The 21,756-nt window shown below is 41.5% G+C and overlaps 2 protein-coding genes across 2 annotated transcripts; one reads left to right on the top strand and one right to left on the bottom strand.

Annotated features, from left to right (window-relative positions):
- Nucleotides 1–6,815, bottom strand: ube2s (ubiquitin-conjugating enzyme E2S). The gene is made up of 4 exons (XM_080426467.1): nucleotides 6,653–6,815; nucleotides 4,515–4,662; nucleotides 3,221–3,411; nucleotides 1–1,941 (listed from the first exon to the last, which is right to left on the bottom strand). The coding sequence occupies exons 1-4, from the start codon at nucleotides 6,653–6,655 to the stop codon at nucleotides 1,588–1,590; spliced, it is 696 nt and encodes a 231-aa protein (XP_080282593.1). The 5' UTR covers nucleotides 6,656–6,815; the 3' UTR covers nucleotides 1–1,587.
- A 5,053-nt stretch (nucleotides 6,816–11,868) lies between these two features.
- Nucleotides 11,869–19,878, top strand: josd2 (Josephin domain containing 2). Its single transcript, XM_080426745.1, has 5 exons — nucleotides 11,869–12,051; nucleotides 12,742–12,870; nucleotides 13,634–13,759; nucleotides 16,790–16,984; nucleotides 18,722–19,878. The coding sequence occupies exons 2-5, from the start codon at nucleotides 12,749–12,751 to the stop codon at nucleotides 18,831–18,833; spliced, it is 555 nt and encodes a 184-aa protein (XP_080282871.1). The 5' UTR covers nucleotides 11,869–12,051; nucleotides 12,742–12,748; the 3' UTR covers nucleotides 18,834–19,878.
- Nucleotides 19,879–21,756: the final 1,878 nt, after the last annotated feature.

Consider the following 21,756-nt stretch of genomic DNA (forward strand, 5'->3'; position numbering starts at 1 on the left):
TTTTGCATTTATCTTCCAATATTTCCTTTATTAATTTAAATAACTTAGAATGGACACAAAAATACCCATCCGCCCATCTGCACCATGACATGAGTTTCAGAGGCGCCTTTTCCATCCAAGTAAAAGACAGCGCTTGAGTGTGTTTCCTTGGGAAATGTAGGCCCCAATATGCATTTACAACAAAAACGGAAAACCCGCCTCAGAAACCATGCCAGAACAAGTGCCATTAGGTGTGGGGAGATAAACTTCTATCAAATATGCAGATATGCAGAGGTCTTCCTATGGAGATATTCTCTGTTCTGTGGCAGCCACAAAGCTGGTAGGAGAACTGGGCATTTTGGACCGGGACATACCACTTTGGAGGGAAGCAGAGAAACGTGTAAACTACTCAAGGTAGCTTTGACAGATAATTTGAGACATGTTTACTCCTTATAAAGGATGCACAATCTCGCAGGCTACCCTGTTCCCCTACAGCCACTCAATCTAGATCTTCAATTACACACACACCGAAAACAGCTGAATATAGACGTGTCAATTTAAAACCACTTTTGAAAATACTGGACAATGAGACAGACAATTTTATAAAAATGAAAAAGAAAAAAAGAAAAAAGGGAAGAAAAAAAAATCCAGGTAAGTACGTCGCACCCGAAGGGTGGACAAGAGACGTTTTACACTCCACTGCCATGGCTTTCCGTACCCTCTCCTTCAGTCAGTCGACAGTCATATGAAAACCTATTTAAAAAAGGATCCCTTGTGTGCCGTGAAATGCTTCTCATCTCTTGCACTCCAATCAAACAGTTCAGTTGCATAATCCTACGATAAAAACTTCCTCCAAGCATTATTCCCTTGCTGCTAAACTTGCAAAACCTGATTTTCAGTCGAGGCAACTTGAACCCAAAACAAGATATTATATTATGGCTAAGTGTGGATTTCCCACCGTGGTCAAAGCTGAGCAGTACACAGTACCATCCCAGAAACACGAGGCTGTGTTGTCGATTAAAGATTTGACATTAAAAGGGTGACTTATATTTTGTTGCGCACCGGTGTTGTACACTGGAAATGGCAGATATACAAGCTCTCAATGCCTCGCAACGTGAGCTTGTAGATCTGCCATTTTCAGTGCGAGACACGGCACGCAGCGTAGTATAACTCAGGCTTAAGCCCACAGCTTAGCGGAGACAGTAATACAGTTATGTCTCTGATTAATGGAAGGAGACAACGGACACTTTGTTTAGGGTAGAGATGCCAAAAACCAGCTACAACTCATAATGAGGACATCAAATACATTTGGTGGTAGTGTCACTTGTATGTTGGGGAGAAACAAACTCTTCATTAAAAAAAAAAAAAAGGAACAAATATCTTTGATCGTGACTTGAGGTGTGGCAACAATTGAGTGCCAAAGGGGATAGCTTAAACTGGTGATGAAAAGGGGGGGGGCAAACGATGCAATGAGTACAAAAATGGAGCCTGGAGGGGATAGAAAGAGTCAGAAAAAGGGACCAAAAACATTGTGAACACACTTCAATATTTATATTTACACACTCGCACATACACACTCGCGCACGCACTGAGAATTGAGTCGAGGTATTAGAGTCGCCTCAATGCCCTCTTTTTATCCGTTTTCTTTTTCCCCACTACATTACTATTACTGCTATTGCTGGTGGTGCTGGCTGCATTCGCTCCGTTACCCAGAGCTGCCACGGGGCCCCCGCCGGCTCCCGCCGCCCTCTTGGTGGGATCGCCCGCGTGCTTCTTGGGTTGTGGGCCGTCGTTAGGGTCCTGGTGGGCCCCAGAGGTTCCGCCGGGCCCTGACATGGCATGGATCTCGGTCAAGAGACGAGCGCGGGAGGCGTATTCAGCATAGTCCTCTAGTAGCAATCGCCCTGCCTCCTCGTTCAAAGCCGACTCTGGGTTCGGGTGAATGAGGAGACACTTGATTGTCTGTAGGGGGGGATGGTAAATATAGAAGACAAGGTGAAGTTTAATGAAAAATATACAAAGCTCAGTCAGTACTCTTGGTTAAGTATATAGCTTGAGGAACCGAATAGAACATGGCAGCACTTCTCCATTGAACTCAATGGACGCGGCCGGCCTGTTTTTTTTTTTGTCGCCCATTACTTTTAATGGTGCCCTGAAGTTCAATAAGTTGCATCTTTCACTGAGTGTTTATAAAGGATATTGACTGAGAACTAATTTATGCTTTTTCAGCCATGATCTATCTATATACACATATATACACACACACACACACACACACACACGTGATAAATTAAAGGAAAAACCAACATAAAGTGTATTAGTAAGATACTGGCCACCACGTGCCGCCAGAACAAATTCAATTCAACTGGAGGGATGGAACACCATTCTAACGGAAGATATTTCCTCATCTGGCATTTTGTTGATGGAGGTGGGGAGCTCTGCAAGACATCAGTCCAAAATCAAAAGGTATTGAATTGAGATCTAGAGATCGGTGAAGGCCATTATATATGAATATGATTGACATAATCTTCATACATCAAACCATTCAGTGACACCTTGTGGATGGGGCACTGTCATCCTGGATAGAAATGTTTCATCATATGCAAGATGATTTTCAGTGACCCTGCCCTCTAAAGTGGACTCAAACGATGACCTCCACCCACAGCACAACAGAGCCGAGCCAGACGCTCACTTAAGGGGTCAGGCTTTCAGACCTGTACCCTTCTCTCACCCACTTGCGGAAAATATAACGAAGGATGACTCATCTGACTGTATCATTTTTCCCCCCCACATCTCCATAGACCACTGGCTTTGGTTTTACAACACTGAACTCTCAAATGTATGCGTCTTTGTAATGACGGGTTTATGCAATGCAACCCTACTAGAACATCCTTCTCCATGTACTGCATTTGTCAACAGACTGTTCTTGCTGACAGTCAGGTCACGTTTTGCACTATCTACTCGGTTTTTCCTTAAACGTTGTCGCACTAATCCACAAGCATCACGGTCATCGAATGTGAACTTCCGACACTGTTTACTGATGTCTTTCTATAGGTCAAAATGCAGGTTGTCACTTTGGTCATTGTACAATACCCAGTTGAGCAGTCTTTGTGACTATAGCCATCGATGCCCAAACAAAACTACATCAACTCAGCATTTTATACATTCCACAGTAAACCTGTATGGAATAATATTCATTTGTTATGTTTCTCACACACAGTCTACAGTCAAAATATTTTACCAGTAAAACATGTCGGAGGCCGAGCTCTGCCTTCCAGTCCCTCTTCAACACATTGACGCAGATCTCTCCCTTGTGTCCCACGTTGGGGTGAAAGATCTTGGTCAAGAAATACCCCTTGGGTGGTACAGCAGGAAAGTCCTTTCCCAGGACCAGACGCATTCGGAAAATGCCACCAGCGAAAGGAGTTCCCTCTGTCAAAGCATAAACAATTCATGGCATCAACAGTATGTCGCGCTTTAGCCAATAGTGTTCTGTAGCGAACAAAGAGGCTTGCAGGGAGTGAGACAGACTCACTATCTAAGCAGTTAGAAACATTTCTATCACATTAAGACAGTTTATTTTTTCTTGACCACTTTCAGCCCATCAACCCTATTTTGAGGATGACAGTATATTAGGCAGACATTTTCAAAAGTAGATCTAATTTGAGATCGGCTATTTTTGCGCAACAATGTTGTACGACTGAGTATAATTATAAAACGGGGCTTAAGTGGTTAAGGAGTATGTTGTACTGCGTTCGTCCCACAGCTATGCCGGGGGCATCAGATGGCAAATTCAGGTCAGGCAGTCTTTCAATGCATCTTTAACAGAGCTTGTAAACCAATCGATTTTGAAAGTACATTCGGCTGTATACTCTGCCACAAGAAGCTGTTAAATCAGGAGAAACTGTTCATATGTTAATGCATGTGCTGGCCACGTTTTATACCACCTCTCATCCACGGTTGACCCCATTTTAAACAGTTTGTTAAAGAGTTACATAAAGGCTTTTGACCATTAATTACATTTTTGTGATGAAATTCATAACGTATCAAAATAGGTACATTTAAAAAGAAATATAGGGGGCGTCCACTGGCCTAGCGGTCCAGGCGCATACCACATATGCTGGTAATCCAGCTTGACAGCGTGTCGCGGGTTCGACTCCCGAGCCCGACGACCTTTGCTGTATGTCACCCCCCCCCCATTTCCTGTCATCCAACTGTCCTATCAATAAAGGCAGAAAAAGATCCAAAAAATCTTTAAGAAAAAAAAAAGAAATATAGCTCACTCACTGGGTAAAGGATCTTGAGGAATATGGGTGACCAATAATTAATTATTTTTTAACCAAGCATGTCCACGGACAGATAACGCATACGTAGCTCGGTGTACTACAAGTTGATGTCTGCATACAAGCACACTACACTAGTAGTGTGATACTTTCACTTCTGCCTGCACACACTACCTAAGTAACAGCAATTTATTTTCAAGAATTTAAGCACATTGGGTTGTCTTATAGGCATTCTTTTACGACAACGCTTACCTGGTCCCTCAATGGCTGTGTGTAGCTCAGTGATGTCTTCTTCACTAGGGTATATCTTGATGCCCTCAGGCGGGTCTGCTGCTAGGGCTGACACCTCTTTGTACACCAAGCGCAGGACCTGAGGGGGCAAGTTCTCCACATTGGAGTTCTGGAGGGAAATAAGGAGAAAGAGATGGATTTAGTCTCACATTGTCACATACGGCCCAACCTGATGTCTTCAGGTTGATACAGTTTACAGGGGGAGGGATACATAAATAAAAACTGTTGACAACAATGGGTTTAATACATGTCCAACAACACAAACCAATTTACTGATATATTGGTTTTGATATAGTCTTCTTCGGTTCCTCTACACCTTATTGACTGACCAGGAAATGGAAATTCAAGTCTGTGAGTAGCATAACTTTTGAATCAAGTTATCATGATGATGTTGAAACTCTTAACTATGGAACATAACCTTTCACAAGCTGTTTTTTTTAAACAGATGTTTTAAGACCCAAATAATACTGGTTAGACCAATTTCATCAGTTTGTCTAATATTAACACCTGCCTGTGGGACTAAACTTGGCATCAGCCTGGTGCACGACAACATTTTTAACAGATGTTTTAAGACCCAATTAATACTGGTTAGACCAATTTCATTAGTTTGTCTAATATAAACACCTGTCTGTGTGACCAAACTTGGCATCAGCCTGGCACACGACAACTTAAAAAAGGTAGGGTAAGTGATTTACTTTGGTTAAAATAAGTGTTAAATAGCTCTATATTCTGACTCATACTCATTGCTTGCTATAGAGTGTTTGTTCAGTAAAAGGAGTCTCCCATGTCTCTCCAGCTCTTTATTCAACAGAAAATGCATTTTCAGTGCTCTCTCCTGATTGGCTTAAAATTTGTCACCTACCTAAAAATGTACCATATTCTGTTTACTAAAGAGCTGGAGACCCCTGTGACCGAACAAACGCTCTGTAGCAACGATTACTATCAGAATATAGTACTTTACCCATTTTAACAAAAACAAATTTACCTTTAATGCAAAACCTGATCCCTAAATTCAACTGTATTTAAAGACTTTGTAATGCCTGGCAGTGGCAGCTAGTTACAGTTATTGCCAGACAGTAACAATCAGAGTTAAATGTATCCATTTGTAGTACTGGGCGTGAGCGGTTACAAATGTAACCAAATCTAACCGTAAAGGACCATTTGGCCACATAGTTGGATTTTTGTAATGCATAAGCCTTTTTCAGGCCAGTTTGGGCTAGCACTAGCTCTGTGGCTACTAGCGTCCATTAACATCAGCTAGCCGACTGTAGGCTAACGTTAATGCCACCATCGATCGTACGCAACGAATAACAGACAATCGTGATGAGATGCTGACTATTAATTAAACATCTCCATCTCCTTTCACACACTTGTCATCCAACATCAGAACATGATCAAAGATTCATTCAACATCCCAGATAATAGACAGACCCTCCCAATCAACCACAGCTAACGGTCACCGTTAGGCTATTTATACATTTATACAAGACTTCTGAGCGATAAATCAAAACACATCCCACGGGTAAAAGTGTCGACGCGAGCCACGTCGACACCTGTTCCAGTGAAACATGCGTTATTTGTGTCGATCCATTGTATTGATCAAACAATAATTAGCCCCACAAATATGATCAGAATAGGATAGCAGCCATGCTAGCATCCAGTGTTGCCAGGTTTTGCGAGAGAAATAAGCAACCGGGTCTAGGAAGACAAGCCCCAAAACATCGACTATGGGCCACATAAGCGTTTTGCATCGTCGATTTGAAAATAGCAGATCTACAAGCTCACAACGCGTCGCGGTGTGAGCTTGTAGATCTGCTATTTTCAAAAAACTCTTCCAATAAGATGTGGAATATTTGGAATAGTTATGAAAATATTTGAGAACTGCTGGTTTAAATAATAATTAATAAAATTGGAAACAAGCCTAAATACGCAACTACACTTTAGAAACAAGCCAAAAGGAAAACGCAACCCGCAACTGCCAATATTTACAAGTGACTTTACCGAAAAACAAAGCCCAAAGTCACTTGTAATAAGCCGACATGGCAACAGTGCTAGCAACGTTAGCCGTCACCTGAGAATACCCTAACCTACACACTTACCATGTCTTCTAGCGGTGTGGAGCTGTCTGTTGTCTGTTAGGTTTGATCTTAATATCGCAGTGAATGTTGTGTTTAAAGAGGTTTATAATATACTTATAAACTATTTTCCGTTGTGAAGTGTTAGCGAAGCTGAGGCTAGCAGCTAACTGTTCCTTTCTTCTCTTCGTTGACTTGACACAGGAACAAAAATAACATCCTCGATTTAACCCAGCGGCCGCGGACCAATCGGCTTCTCGGCAATACGCTACGTCACGACGGGCGAACCAACGGGAGGGGAGGGTTCTCCGTCTTCTCGTGGGTGACAGGTTCGTCGGCCAATCGCGGTGGGAGATGTGAGCGATGCTGCCCGGCCATTGGTGCGTTTGAATAACTCACGTCCACCCTATAATGTACAAATTATATATATAATTAAAAACCAAACAAAAGCAAATACCGATTTTATTTTGTTGAACGTTCGTGTATCATTTTATATTCAATTACTATTAAAAACAAAAGTAAGTACAAGCATTATTTGGCTGTTCTGTTGTATGTGAATGTATATACACTCTTTACAAATCAGTGATCTTTAGTTAGATTATGCATTTATAGACTCTAATTGTGTAGATAACTCATGGGCCTTAGTTGAGTTACTAATTACTGGTATGGTTTGCCTCACCTGCCTAAGGCATGTACAGTATGCTATATTGCTGCAGGTGAGGTGAGTATGCTACATTTTGCTTAGGGGCAAGAAGGTAGTCTGGCAAGCCAGACTGTTGCCAACCACAATTTTCAAATGCTTTCGGAGATTGTGGAATAGTTATCTCTTATCTGGCTACACACACAAGACAGACTAGCTAGATAGAAGGTGACAACACCAGGGGAGAACTGCAGGGCCCTTAGACGGTGGACAGAAAAGGCATTGCCTGTGTTGCAGTTTCTTAAATCTTGGTTTGTTGTTTTTTCTGAGTTTAGTCATCAAGTATTTATTCCTTATTTCCTATTTTCTGGAACTTTGCTTTTGGCCAGTCTTGTAATTTTTTGTATTTTGTCGCCGGCTTGCACTGTTAATCTTTTGTGAGGTAAATAAAATACCCGAACACTGTATTTGTGGACCTGTCTACTTTTTGTTGCCTTGAGCCATTGGCCAACCTTTCACATCTGGTGTCAGAAGGGAAAAGGGACAGTCCACAGTGCATCCACAGAAAACATCAGCAGCAGCAAGCAGAGCCTCGAAGGAAGAGGGTGCCACAGGGGGACCGACCGGTGGAGAAAGATGCCCAGCCCACAGTGAACACCACCTCTTCCCAGGAGGCAACGTTTTCCAAACTGGCCAGGAGGTTTGATTGATTGAAATTTGTATTAGGCAAAAGAATGTAAAACAACACAGTTACATTTATAATACTTTTGTCTAAAAGGTCCAACCAAAAAAGTCCTTGCGGTCTTGTTTCCATTGGGGTCCTTGAATTAATTTCATAGACATATATAATAGCAACCAAACAGTTCAAATCAACATAAAAAACAGAGAAAAAAATACCACTATGTACAAAAAAAGCATCATGAAAAATAAAATAAAAGTATATACAAAAAAAGGGGGGAGGGGGGTCATCTGTCTACAGGGAAACTGGTACTACCTCCTCTTATGGCCTCCAGAAAGATGAGTTTTTAGGGCTGTTTTGAATGAGCCCAACGAACTGCATTTTTTGAGGGATGGGGTTAGGCTATTCCATACCTCGGTGGCCGTGGTGTAGAAGGAGAATTTGCCCATGTTTGTTTTATGGGTGGGTGGTACCAGATTGTTGTTTACGCTCCCTCTAGTTTCGTGACTGTGGGTGTCACTAACTTTTTGGAGGTATTTTGACAGATAAGCGGGAATAGGGGGCATTTCGGGCAAATCTGCATTTACAATTTTGAAGACCAGTCCCATTTTTAGTTGTTTAACCCTGTCTTCCACCCTGAGGTTCCAGATGGAGGGAGCAGCAGGAGCTGAAGCTTGGCTTCCTCAACAACCAGATCACCCAGCTCCAGGGGTCATTGACACAACCAGGGCATGGCCAATGGTGCCTATCGTGGGCGGCGAGGACTGTCTGCGACAGTGACAGATCGGCGGCGGCAGCAAGATCCTCAGCAGCACCGGTGCCAGGGGAGATCCAAAGATGGTGGGTGGGTGGGTGGGTGGAAGGACATGGACGCTAAGGCCAGAATGATGTGGTTCCATCATGCCTGCCAGGTGACCTTTCCACTTTGTGGCCCTCCACAGAAAGGGGTCTGAACTGTACAGCAGTCTTCTTTCGAGGACACCACAGGGGGCGTCTTCAGAAGGGGGGGGGGGTCATGGGACAGCCTGTGCCCTATTCACACATTCACACACACACACACACACACACACACACACACACACACACACACACACACACACACACGCAATCAAGGACCTTGCACGCACACCACTCAGCTGAGTCAAATGACCAATTGACATCACGGGCTGGATTGGAAGTGACTGTTCAATTGTGTTTTGTTGTGTTGCATGTTTCCTCTATGTGTACAAATGACATTTTTAAGTGTCTGGCAATAGTAATCTACTTATATAGACGTATATAATTGACTGACTGACTAACTTTACAATAATTGTTAAAAGGATAACAAAAATCCCTAGGGGCTTGTTTCCATTGTGGTCCTGTGTATTCAATTCATTAAGACATTGAAAGACATACAATAATAAACACTAATCAACACTAGGAGCAATAAAAAAAAATTGGGGGGGGGGTCGAGTCATTTCAGGTGTTAAGCTTAGAGGGCTTATCGAGGACCATTTACAAATTACCGACAGGTGCTCTTTTATGGCGGTTTAGAAGGAGGGTAAGGAGTTACAGGTTTGGTGGCCTGACTGACTGACTGAAATATTACTCACAAGGTGCAACCTGACTTTGCTTTGTCTGAGACGGAATAGGATAAAAATCATATTTTTATTTTTAAATTTATATTTTCACACTAATTTTCCTCATAGGAATTTTGCAGTTACAATCCATGAGGTGGCACTAGCGCTGTATTAGGCCACCTTCACCGAGCTCTGCAGTACAGCAGCCATTTCTTCTATTGTACTTAAAACTCAGTGAGAAACAAGGGGGTCAAAGTATGTTCCCAGGGGCCCCCCTGGGCTCCCTAGCACTATATCGCACTCCTAGCACATAATAGTTATATTTGTAGACTCTCTGTTATGAGATAAATAGATACTGTAGATAGATAGAGGATTTTACTTCATGATCATTTTTAACACTTTAACCCTATTTTATACTTCAGCTAGCTTGAAGATCTGCTATTTTAGAAAATTTGAGGACATTTTGTTTATGATTGTGAAAATATTTAACACCACAAATCTTCTCTTATGGGTTCCCTGGCACCGGATATTTTCAGACGGGGGTCTGTGACTACACATAAGTCACATCATTTTGACATGAAAATGCCCTGCCCTGCTGTACAACCCCCTCCAACACTTCACTCACCTGCCCTGATACCCCTCCTCTCTGCCTGTGCTGTGCTCAGGGGCTCAGACACACCCCTCCAGGATCCAGCGCGCCAGAAAAAGTGTGTTAGCAAGAGAATCTACAGTAATTGTAACCAAATCATGCACAAACACAATTACAGATATTATTAACATATATCAGAAAACCAGAAAGGGAATACATACAGCATGAGTTTTGACATGGCCCTGGGAGATTGAGTCTCTGCATGACAATATAAAATCTTTTGAAAGTTTTACCTAATGCTGCACTGTGAAACTTTCCTGTTCTACCTCGGATTTTAACCCGGGTGTGAAAGTGATGACATTTTTACCACTGAGCTAATAGTTGCTTGCTCTGGGGAGAAATGGAATTTTGACCTTCAGGTCGAGAAACTAACTAGAAACAGGATGGTGTCTAAGGTTAGTTATCTAACCTAGACACATGATATTAATGTCTCAATAGAAGAGCAGGGAGACCAAATGAAACCACCCCAATTGTATAAGCTATTTTGTATTAACCTACTCTATCATACAGATTGGACAAATAATTCTGTTGCTATTTTGTTTAGCTCATCAGAGATGCTCTCTTGCAACAATAATACCGAGGCTCAACAGTAGAGGGCGCTGCAAGACACTACATTTCTATAACAACAGGGGCATTGTTGACCGCCCAAGCATGGGACAGTTTTTATGATTGCGTAACTCGCAAGACAAACTACTTTTGTGATTTTAAATCCAATCACATTAATTAATACGTTAATTTACATTGTAGATTCATTGTTGTACCACTGAACTGAGGATAAAACATCTTGTGGCCAGGGGTGCTGGCATGGAAAATGGCATAAGGGGACATTAATGTGGGCGTTGTGGCAAGTAGGTCATAGATCCCATGCAATTGGCTGATTGATTAATTGAATAAATACTTTATTAACAGTGTTACAATAAAAAGCACCGAAAGAGCAGTTCTATACAAAAGAATGCTATTAGGATTAAACCCCAAAAGCACTATGGTTTGTTTCCATTATGGGCCTGTGTATTCAATTGACCGAAACATTTAGTGACAGACAAATACAGACAATACTGTGCAAAAAAGAGTAGTTATCAAGAAGAAATATAATTATTATGTACAGTAAACAGCAGGGGGGGGGGGTAACGTGATTCGTGGAGCTGGCTCTTGTGTTTGTGGACGTATTTGACGTTTTGGAAGTGTAGTTTGACAGGTATATGGCTTTAACTCTATGGTATATGGGTCAGGGTGTCTTTGTGGTGTAGACCAGGCCCATTGCAAGTTGCTGTACTCTGTCTTCTACTCCCCACCCTAGAAAAATTAGCAGGGATTAAATGAGTTGTAGGTGTGAGGCCAAGCTATAGCCTGACCAGTTTGTTTTGGGATGTCTACTCTGGAGCCTTGGTTTTTGGCTAGTTGGTTGTCAAAGAGATAACATAACATTGCCTAAAATAAACCTGTTGTACATTTTTACTCTTAAAGACAGCAACAGAGGCAGTGTTTTGCTTAGAAAAGATACTCCTAACTAGTTTCTCTCTGCTCATCCTTTTATCTTACGCCATGCCAACCAAACTGGCCAATCAAAACGTGACACGTCCGCCCGGGCTATGGGATGTGTACTCTGTGACCGTGGCATGGGCGTGGCCGGCAGCCAATAGAGTTAGCAGCACACGACAACAACAGCAGCTCTACTTCCGGGTTGTCGGGCTGCCTGTCAGAGAAAGAGTCAGAGTGCAGCTGCATCTTTTCTAAACACATCGCTCTGTCAGCAGCTTTAAATGCACTAGATTCATCTGGCTGCTGCCAGCGGTTGATTTTTCCCACGTTGTTTTGGATTTGGGAGCGTGAGATTATAGCCGTGATTAATAATAAACACAGTTGTATTCATTCACCCCCGGGATACCTTCCATAACGGTAAGCAAACAGCTAACAACTTTCTGGTGAAAGCAACGCAGCTGTGTGTGAATTCACCAGTGATGGAAGAAGTACTCACGTGTTTTACTTGTGTAAAAGTATCAATACTGCAATGCAGATGTACTCTGGTGCACGTAAAAGTCCGGAATTCCAAATTCACTTGAGTAAAAGTACAAAAGTATTGGTGTCAAAATGTGCTTAAAGTACCAAAAGTGTAAGTACTCATTATGCAGAATGTCCCATTTCACAAGTGTTCAAAATGTATTCAAATCTTTTGAAAATAGCCGATCTACAAGCTCACAACGTGCCACGTGAGCTTGTAGATCTGCTATTTTCAAATAGCCAAAGTATTTGTATAAATTGGTTAATGCATGTTTTGTAATAATAATACAAATCTACAAAGTAATTCAAATTCAAATAATTGTAGTGGAGTAAAAAGTACAATATTTGCCTCTGAGATGTAATGGAGTAGAAGTAAAAGTACTGAAAATAATCCAGTAAAGTAAAAATGCCTCAAATTTGTACTTAACAACAGTACTTGAGTACATGTACTTAGTTACTTTACACCACTGCAGCTAACAACTTTTAGTGAAAGCAATGCAGCTGTGAATTCACGTCACTTTTTTGTTTGTTTTGTGCAACTGAGTGGTACAATGTTTACTAGTGGTTGTTCTGGTGTCCGTCATGTAGGTTTAGTATGAGTGAAGGGGAGGTGTTTCATGAGAAACAGAGACTGGAGCTGTGTGCGATCCATGCCTTGAACAACGTGCTGCAGGAGCGAGTGTTCACCAAAGAGACAGCCGATGACATCTGCAAACGGTGAGCTGATCGATTGACTGACTGACTGAATATATTTATATAATACATGTCTGTCAAAAGGATAAAACACAATAAAGCTTGAGAGCTTTATTACATTGGTCCTTTACACACTCTCACACACACACACACACACACACACACACACACACACACACACACACACACACACACACACACACACAATCTGCCTGCCTCTTATATATCTGCCTGCCTCTTATATTTCATCATGATTTGTGTGCATGGGGTTCTCATCTTAAACAAGCGTTATGCTTAATGAGGGTTTCCAGTTTAGTAGACCTTGTATTGTGAATTTGTACTTCCATGTACTGTTATGTACTGTCATGTACTATTCTCATGTCTTTCTAAATAAACTACATCAATCAATCAAAAACACACACACACACACACACACACACGGTGGGATTTGTCTTGGTGACATTAGCGTGGTGACCCATTCTGATTATGCATGATGACCAACATTTAGGACATACAGCAATTTCACATTTACTAGAATGGGTCAATGCAGGACAATACAATAGACAATAGACTCTTGACTATCAGTCATCTAAATGCTTTCAACAGAGACAGACAGTCATTTGCTTACATACAGCTGAGAAGAAGAGAAAATCTGTGCATTTCTAGATGAGTAATAGTGCACAAGGTTTTTGTTGTTGTAGCTGTAGTCGAGTTTTGATCCACATATTCCCTGCTGGCTTAGGATTGCTCTATCTTAGCATTGCTTCCTATGATTCTGATCCTGCAGGCTAGCTCCACAGTGTGTGGTGAACCCACACCGCTCCGTACTAGGAACAGGGAACTATGACGTGAACGTCATCATGGCGGCGTTGCAGAGCAGAGACCTGGCAGCAGTATGGTGGGACAAGCGCAGGTGAGCCTACACACATGATGGGCTGACGACGGTAGATTCACAACCTGCGGTCAAGACCCAAAAGTCCTGCCGCCAAAGACCAGTGATGGGAAAAGTACTCAAATGTTTTATTTAAAGGTAGGGTAAGTGATATTTTTTGGTTAAAACAAAAAGTATTTTGTTAAAAGGTTAAAGCACTATATTCTGATAGTAATCATTGCTATAGAGTATTTTTTCAGTAACAGATGTCTCCCTGTCTCTCCAGCTCTTTGATAAACAGAAAATACATTTTTCGGTAGGTGTCAGAATCTCAGCCAATCAGGAGAAAGTACCCATTTTTAAGCTTAATTTGTACAGTGTTCCAGTTCTAATTTTGCATCCTCATTTCTTAGTGTCATCACTTCCAATTTCACTTGTTTGATCTATATCCTGATTGAGTTCTCTGCCCTGGTTGGATAAAATTGGAAATGAAACTGAAACGAAAATGCATTTTCTGTTTAATAAAGAGGTGGAGAGACAAGGAGACTCCTAATACTGAACAAACACTCTATAGCAATGAGTACTATCAGAATATAGAGCTATTTAACAATTATTTTAACCAACGCAAATCACTTACCCTACCTTTAAGTAAAAGTATCAATATTGCAATTTAGAAGTACTCTGTTACAAAAAGTCCGGAATTCAAAATGTACTTGAGTAAAAGTACAAAAGTATTGGTATCAAAATGTACTTAAGTAAAAGTACTAACATGTTTGAAACAACATTTTAGTACTCACAACGCGTCGCGATGCGACGCGTTGTGAGCTTGTAGATCGGCTATTTTCAAATAGCTTATGTATAAAATAGGGCAAAAGTGGTTAATGTATGTTTTATAGTGTAATGATTTTATATCTGCAAAGTAACTAGTAACTAAAGTTTTCAAATAATTGTAGTGGAGTAAAAGTACAATATCTGCCTCTGAGATGTAGTGGAGTACAAGTAAAAGTATAGACAATTGGAAATACTCCAGTAAAGTAAAAGTACCTCAAAATTGTACTTAAGTACAGTACTTCAGTAAATGGTTACTTTACACCACTGCCAAAGACCACTTTCAACAACATTCCAACAGAATATTGAGTTCATATTCCTTGGTCAATATAACATTTGGGTCCCGACCTAATTAGCCAGTTGAGACACTTGGCCTACACATTAGATATCTGGGTTTGTGAGTCTTAACCAGAAAGTCCCCAGTGTGAGTCTCTGGACCAGCTGGGTGAAACTCAGCATGTGGAAAGGAGAGAGGAGAGACACTTGACTTTTATCTTCAAATGAGCTGCATGTGACAGCTTTAGTTTCCAGTGGAGCTGTAAATAAACTATAGAAGACTGAGGTTGGACTGGGGGAAACTCCTAGATGTGACCATGTTATACAACTCAATCTATACAATAGTTTGCCATACAATCATGCAGAGACCATCCTTTTCTAGGCAGACTGATCATGTGAGATCTCAAAACGTATCCCACGATATCAGTGTGGACTTTGGCCCATAGGAGACCAGTATAGTGTGGCAGGGAGTATTTACAGGGGTTGACACTACCGGTTGCCCGACTACCCGTGGCAAGTAAATAAAACGTTCGGGCAGGTGGACTTTGCTTTCAGGTTGCCCGACGGGCAAGTCCGTTTGAGTGGGGAGTTCTGTCTTTATTTCGCACAACACAAGATGTCTGTGGAATTTAAAATAAGTCATATTGTATAGCTATTGAGAAATTTGGCATGAATATTGTAAGTATAGTTAAAAAAAAAAACATGTTAAAATGAATGGTAATTCAAATTTTACCTATCACAATTTACTTTTCGGGCAAGTGGGCATGACCTTTGGGCAAGTAGAACATGACCTGTACTTGCCCGACGGGCAAGTGCCGCTTAGACCTTAGTGTCAACCCCTGTATTTACCTTGACAGACAAACTCATTCAGCTAATCAGCAGCGAAAACATATTTTCTGCCGAGGAACTCCGCTAGTGCATGCTCTGGTTCTTGTTGAATTGTTGTGATTGTGTCTTCTTTCTGCAATAACAGCACTTCTAGCTGTATTTATTCTTCCAGTGTTAACGTTGCTACTTGTTGCTTTGGGGGGCTGCTTTTGCTTTGTTGTTTTGCAAGCTCCGCAGTCTGTATTCACGTCACCAACCACATGGACCAATCCTGCTGCTTTTTCCACTGTGGTAACGGAACAGACAGTTACAACACTGTCCCTGATTGGCCGGTCATTTTGTGGTTTCTCACACCTGTCTCCTCTGAGCTTAAGTCCAGACTGATTTGGTGGCATACGTTTGTGGTCCTACTGTACGTGATAAGTCTGGCAATGCCAGGCTAATCCTTATCAGATTTGCGAGGTTGGAAACTGAACGTTCATGTTAATTTCACAATATGGCAATTGGCCTATAGAAAAATATAGGTAGAATTAAAGGCTAGAGTTAGGGCTGTCACGATTACACATTTAAGTTGACGATTAACGATTTAATTGTGTTTGGCATTGAACATTGGAACAAAAGAAGCCTTTTATAGGCTTCGTAATCAAAAATTGCACAGGGCGGATATGACAAATAACTGAAATATACAAAGAAATTATTGACATATTTAATCATTTTATACATGTAAAAATAGCAGAAATAGCTGATCTACAAGCTTACAACGCGTCACTTTGTGACGCGTTGTAAGCTTGTAGATCTGCTATTTCTGCTTTTTTAATATTTGAAAATGTGTGAACATGAAAATCTTTCAACGTGGAAACGATTGTGACGATTATGCAAAAATAATTGTGATTTTCTCAAATAATTACGATTAGACAATGATGTAATAACTTTGACAGCCCTAGCTAGAGTTTATAAGTGATGTGTGATAATCATAATGTTTCAAGACATAAATAATTTAGCTTGGAAGAAAGTATAAATAAAATAATCGACTGGGTTATTTGACTGAGGAGACAGCGCCTCAGTAGTTGGATGTCAGTAGTAGTGTTGGATCATGTTAAACCCCAGGCTGTCTCTCTCTGCCTCTGTGTTGTCATCCAGGACTGTACAGAGTCTGTGCATGTCGAAGGTTCACGGCTTCATACTCAACGTTCCGTCGCGCGTGTCGCTGGGGATCGTGTCCCTCCCGCTGAGACGACGCCACTGGCTGGCGGTGCGACAGGTCAACGGGCAGTACTACAACCTAGACTCCAAACTAAAGAATCCCGTCAACATCGGAGGAGAAGCAGAGCTACGGTAAGAACTCTCTAACCAACATGTTGAAAAATATTCAACAAAGCAATTCAGCTAAATCAGTGGTTTTCAACCTTTTTCATGCCAAGGACCCCTAAATTGATATACATTTGGCTGCGGACCCCCATCTGAAAATGTTTTGTGCCATGGACCCCCAAAAGCAAAGATTTGAGTTAAAAAGGTTCACTTTAAAAAATATATATATTCAAAGATATGCAAACATTTTCAAGATTTTTCAAAAATAGCAGATCTACAAGCTCATAGCGCAGCTTGTATATCTGCTATTTTTGAATAGCCAAAGCTAAGTGGTGAAAATGATCGTGACGCTATGTTAACTAATTTTGCTGGGGACCCCCTGGTACCGCCTCCAAGGACCACTGGTGGTCCCTGGACCACTGGCTGAGAACCACTTCCTCTCTCTTCCTATTTAACCAGCGTTATTCAGAAGTAAGAGAAACATAAAATGAAATGACACGTTCGATGTCATCGTATTGTGACGATTTATGGAAATGTCAGTTAAACTCTATTATACTTAGTTGACCGGGGTCCCCTCAGGGCTCTGTACTAGGTACGCTTCTTTTTTTCCACCCCACACACCGAAACGTTTCCAAAAAGAGACGATCTCAATGCAATGCGCTGTGACCCTTGTAGATTGGACATTTTTGCCGAATGTTCGCCCCTTAGTTAATAGGCATGACTGAAGTGAGCAAATAAAATGCCCTCCTAGAACAAGTGTGTGTGTGCAGTAGAGTTCAAACTGATGGTAGAGCTAGAGTAGGCTGTGGTGTGATGTATGGTCTGTGTCTCGTAGTGAGTCATCCATCACATGAGGCTTACCTCACACACTGTTGTTGTTTGCTGCTAGTACTGCTGTAGTAGCACACTGACTGTGTTAATGGAGGCCAGTGGTTCTCAACCTGTGGGCCACGAGGGTATTGCAAGTGGGCCCCCAGATAAGTGGCAAAGAACTAAGATTTTAATGATGATGAAAAAAAAATGATATGGTATTTTTTTTGTATCTTTAAAACTTAAAAAAACAGTTTTAATTGTGATACTTTACCGATAAATAGGAACTTAAAAGTATGCTATTGTTGTGGTTCCATTGATCCAAGCCGGAACACAATCGATTGATTGACAATTAAAAAATAAACATGCCCGGAAAATGCACCCATCTCACCACTTAAGTTAAGCGAACGCTTTCGAGATTTCTCATAGTGGTCCCTGATCCAGAGAAGGTTTGAGAACCACTGATGTAGGCCATCCTCGGACGGGCCCTCCAGTCATCTCCATCCTCCACACATCCTCCGTGCGCTGCAGTCTCATAATCCACCCTCTCCTCATCTCCAGCTTGACACTCACTCTCTTCTCTCTCATCTTTCCCCTCTCTCTCTCGCATTCAAATTACAATGAGCTTTATCGGTGTTCAATTCTTCAGTATCTGTTAATAAAACAATACAGAAACTCTTCAAAGTAACAATTATTACGTATAGCATCAACACATTTCAAGTATTCAATCTCATAAGAATGATTAGCTCCATTACAAATGCAAGGAGTACAAATGCATCAATGATTACAAATGCATCATGTGGCTTATACTATACCACAGCTAGCAGCTACAAACACACATTCACTTTCTTTCTCCCAGTTTACACAGCAGTTCGTCAAAATTACATATTTTGTAGAATTTGGATAAGTATGTGTTTCAGATTCTCTCTCTCTTTCTCTCTCTCTCTCTCTCAGTGCGTTCCTCAGTGAGCAGCTTTCTCAGGACGTAGCAGAGATGCTTCTAGTGGTTCCACGTGACGTAGAAGAGGACGGTTCATGGCTGAACTCGGATGACACCCAGAAGTGATTTTCTTTTTTCTTTTTTTTTGGTTTGGAACAATGACATTATCGGTACATGACATGGGACGTAACCTCCTGCTCTGGGAGACAAAACAAAACAAACAAAAAACACAAGACAAAACCATGCTTTTTTTGTTTAGTTTTTTTTTTGAACAAAATGCTTCTTGACAAATTCTTCATGGAATGCACTACAACTACAATATTGACACGCTGCACTCACCAGTGAACGCACACAAAAGTTCCAAAGAGAATTGAAGACGGGGTTTTTTTCCTCCCGAAATGAAGGATTGCTTTGATTGTACCATGGTAGCATTATTAACTTTTTCTTTGCTCTGGGATGACATTGGAGCCACATGCCTCTCTGTGCATTTTGTTTGACACTAGGCACCCCATTCGGATGCTATCAATGCATTGAATGGGAGATTATCACGTTTTATCAGACCATTGAATGGGTGTTATCAGGACCTACTGACATAGTACCAACGGAGACGACTTAAAAAGTTCCATTTCGGTTTTCGGGACCATGACGGAGACGCACAGTCTCAAGCGAACTGGAGCCACGTGAGGGACCGCCGAGCGAGCTAGTTGCCGTCCCGAACGTTTACGACGTTCGCTTGAGCCTACTCGGCGCCGTTCGAGTTGTGTACCGATGGGCACAGAATGGTAAATCATGTCGTGGGGACTGCTCTGCCTCCGAGTAGGTCAGTAGCTCCCCGATTATGCCCAATGAATGGTCTGATAAATCGCGGGTAGGTCAGTATGTCGCCTACTCGCCCATTCAATGGTCCGATACAACGTGATAATCTCCCATTCAATGCACCGATAGCATTCAAAGCCGGTGGTTTGACACTAGGAAAGGGTGCACAAGCACCGAACAGAGTTGTAAAAGTATGCGGTACGACTTGAGTTGTCGTGACATACGACTGACCTTCTTTGACCTCTTTGGAGAAATTGCAATTGTTCATGCATGAAACATAATCCATTTGGTGCCAGCTTGCTCTTAACCCATAAAGACCAGGAACACGTCTGTGTAACCACCATCATGTTATACTTTTGGCTATTCAAAAATAGCAGATATACAAGCTCATAGCGCGGCACTGAGTGCCGCGCTATGAGCTTGTAGATCTGCTATTTTCTTTTAATTTTGAAAAATCTTTTTGCAAATCTTTTAATATATATATTTTTTTCAAGCGGACATTTTTAACTAAAATCTTTGCTTCTGGGGGGTCCCTGGAACAACATATTTTGATGGGGATCGGCGGCCAAAAACATTTTGGGGGTCCTTGACAAGAAAAGGTTTGAGCACCACTGATATAGCAACAATAGTTTTTCAGAAAAATGAAGACATTTGTTGAGACATTTGACAGTTAAATATGTTCGCTTAAAAAAAAAAAATATATATATATACAGTATATATTCAAAGATCCGCACAAATGTTCACGTTTTCTCAAATAAATGGCAGATCTACAAGCTATGAGCTTGTATATCTGCTATTTTTGAATAGCCAAATAAATCTAAAAATGACACACAGATGTGTTCCCGGTCTTAATGCGTTAACGTTACTGAAACACACAAAAGTCCCAAACGTGAAGTGCAACCCGCCTCAGCCAAGTTTTGAGTAGAAGGGTTTAGGGTACTCAACAGTACAGTATAAGCAAAAACACTTCACAAACCCGATAAATAATAAACAGGCCAGCCTACAGGGTCTTTGCGAGGGTGGAGCTTTGCCTGGACGATAAGTGTGTTTTGGGGGTGTTTTTCTTTAAGCGGATTTACTTAAAATAGCCTACCCAAATTAAAGTCAGTGGAGAACTCATTAAATCGGCACCTTTACTGCAGTTGTGGCAGAGACTGACTTATTGACAGGCGTCTTCCTCAGTGTCGAGCTGCTTAGTCAAAGCCTCGACACTTGTCCAAACGTCAGTCAGTGACAGACTTGAACCACTTATACACTTCAGTGACCAGTGTCCCCCAGGGGTCTATATACTTGGTCCCCTCCTTTTCCCCCCTCTTCATCAAATCACTTTGCCGAAAATAGCCAATTTACAAGCTTGTAGATTTGCTATTTTTGGCAAATGTTTGCCTATTATGACACACCCATTATGAGATGCTAGTGCTCCAGCAGTGGTTCTCAAACTTCTTCATGTCAATGACCCCTAAATTGACACTTATTAGCCTGTGGACCCCCATTTGATATGCCAGGGAGTGGGACCCCCATAAGAGAAGATTTTTATGTCTCTAGCAGTAATTCTCAACCATTTTAATTTCAAGGACCCCCAGTTTGACATGCATTAGGCTACGGACCCTCATTTATTGGCATTTCTATCTCTCCAATTTATATTGTAAAATCAATGTTTAACTCTGAGTGTACAATTGGAACCAAATGGACCCATTAGGGTCCATTTGGTTCCATTTGCACACTCAGAGTTACAGACGCATAAGGGTCCATTTTGTTCCTAACTATCCATCATTTAGCTGGGGACCCCCTGGAACTCCCTCAAGGACCCCCTGGGGGTCCCCGGACCCCACTTTGAGAACCAATGGTCTACATTAGGAAGTGCCCTCGTAACAGGTTTTTGCTCAGCTACTAAAACACAATCTGCCCAATGTGCTTCAAGAGAAAATGGCTGAATTATCTTATCAGACTTTCCACTTTAGGAATGCATTGGGTGTGACTTATAATGCGCCAAACGCCCTAATTCTTAGCCTGGTAAACCCCCCCTCCCTCCGGAAATCTCATTTGCATTATAAATTACAAATGAGATTTCCGGAGGGAGGGTTTACCAGGCTCTACCTAATTATATCACCATGTACAGTACATACGAGTTGATTACGTTTTTAGTTTGAGTAGCACCTGAATACACTCTTTACCCTTTTTTCTGTTTTACTCATCTATGCACTACAGAGGTAGACTGCTTTAGGACTGGTTG

Source organism: Gymnoscopelus braueri (assembly GCF_963280865.1).
Source record: "Gymnoscopelus braueri genome assembly, chromosome: 4".
NCBI classification, from domain to species: domain Eukaryota; kingdom Metazoa; phylum Chordata; class Actinopteri; order Myctophiformes; family Myctophidae; genus Gymnoscopelus; species Gymnoscopelus braueri.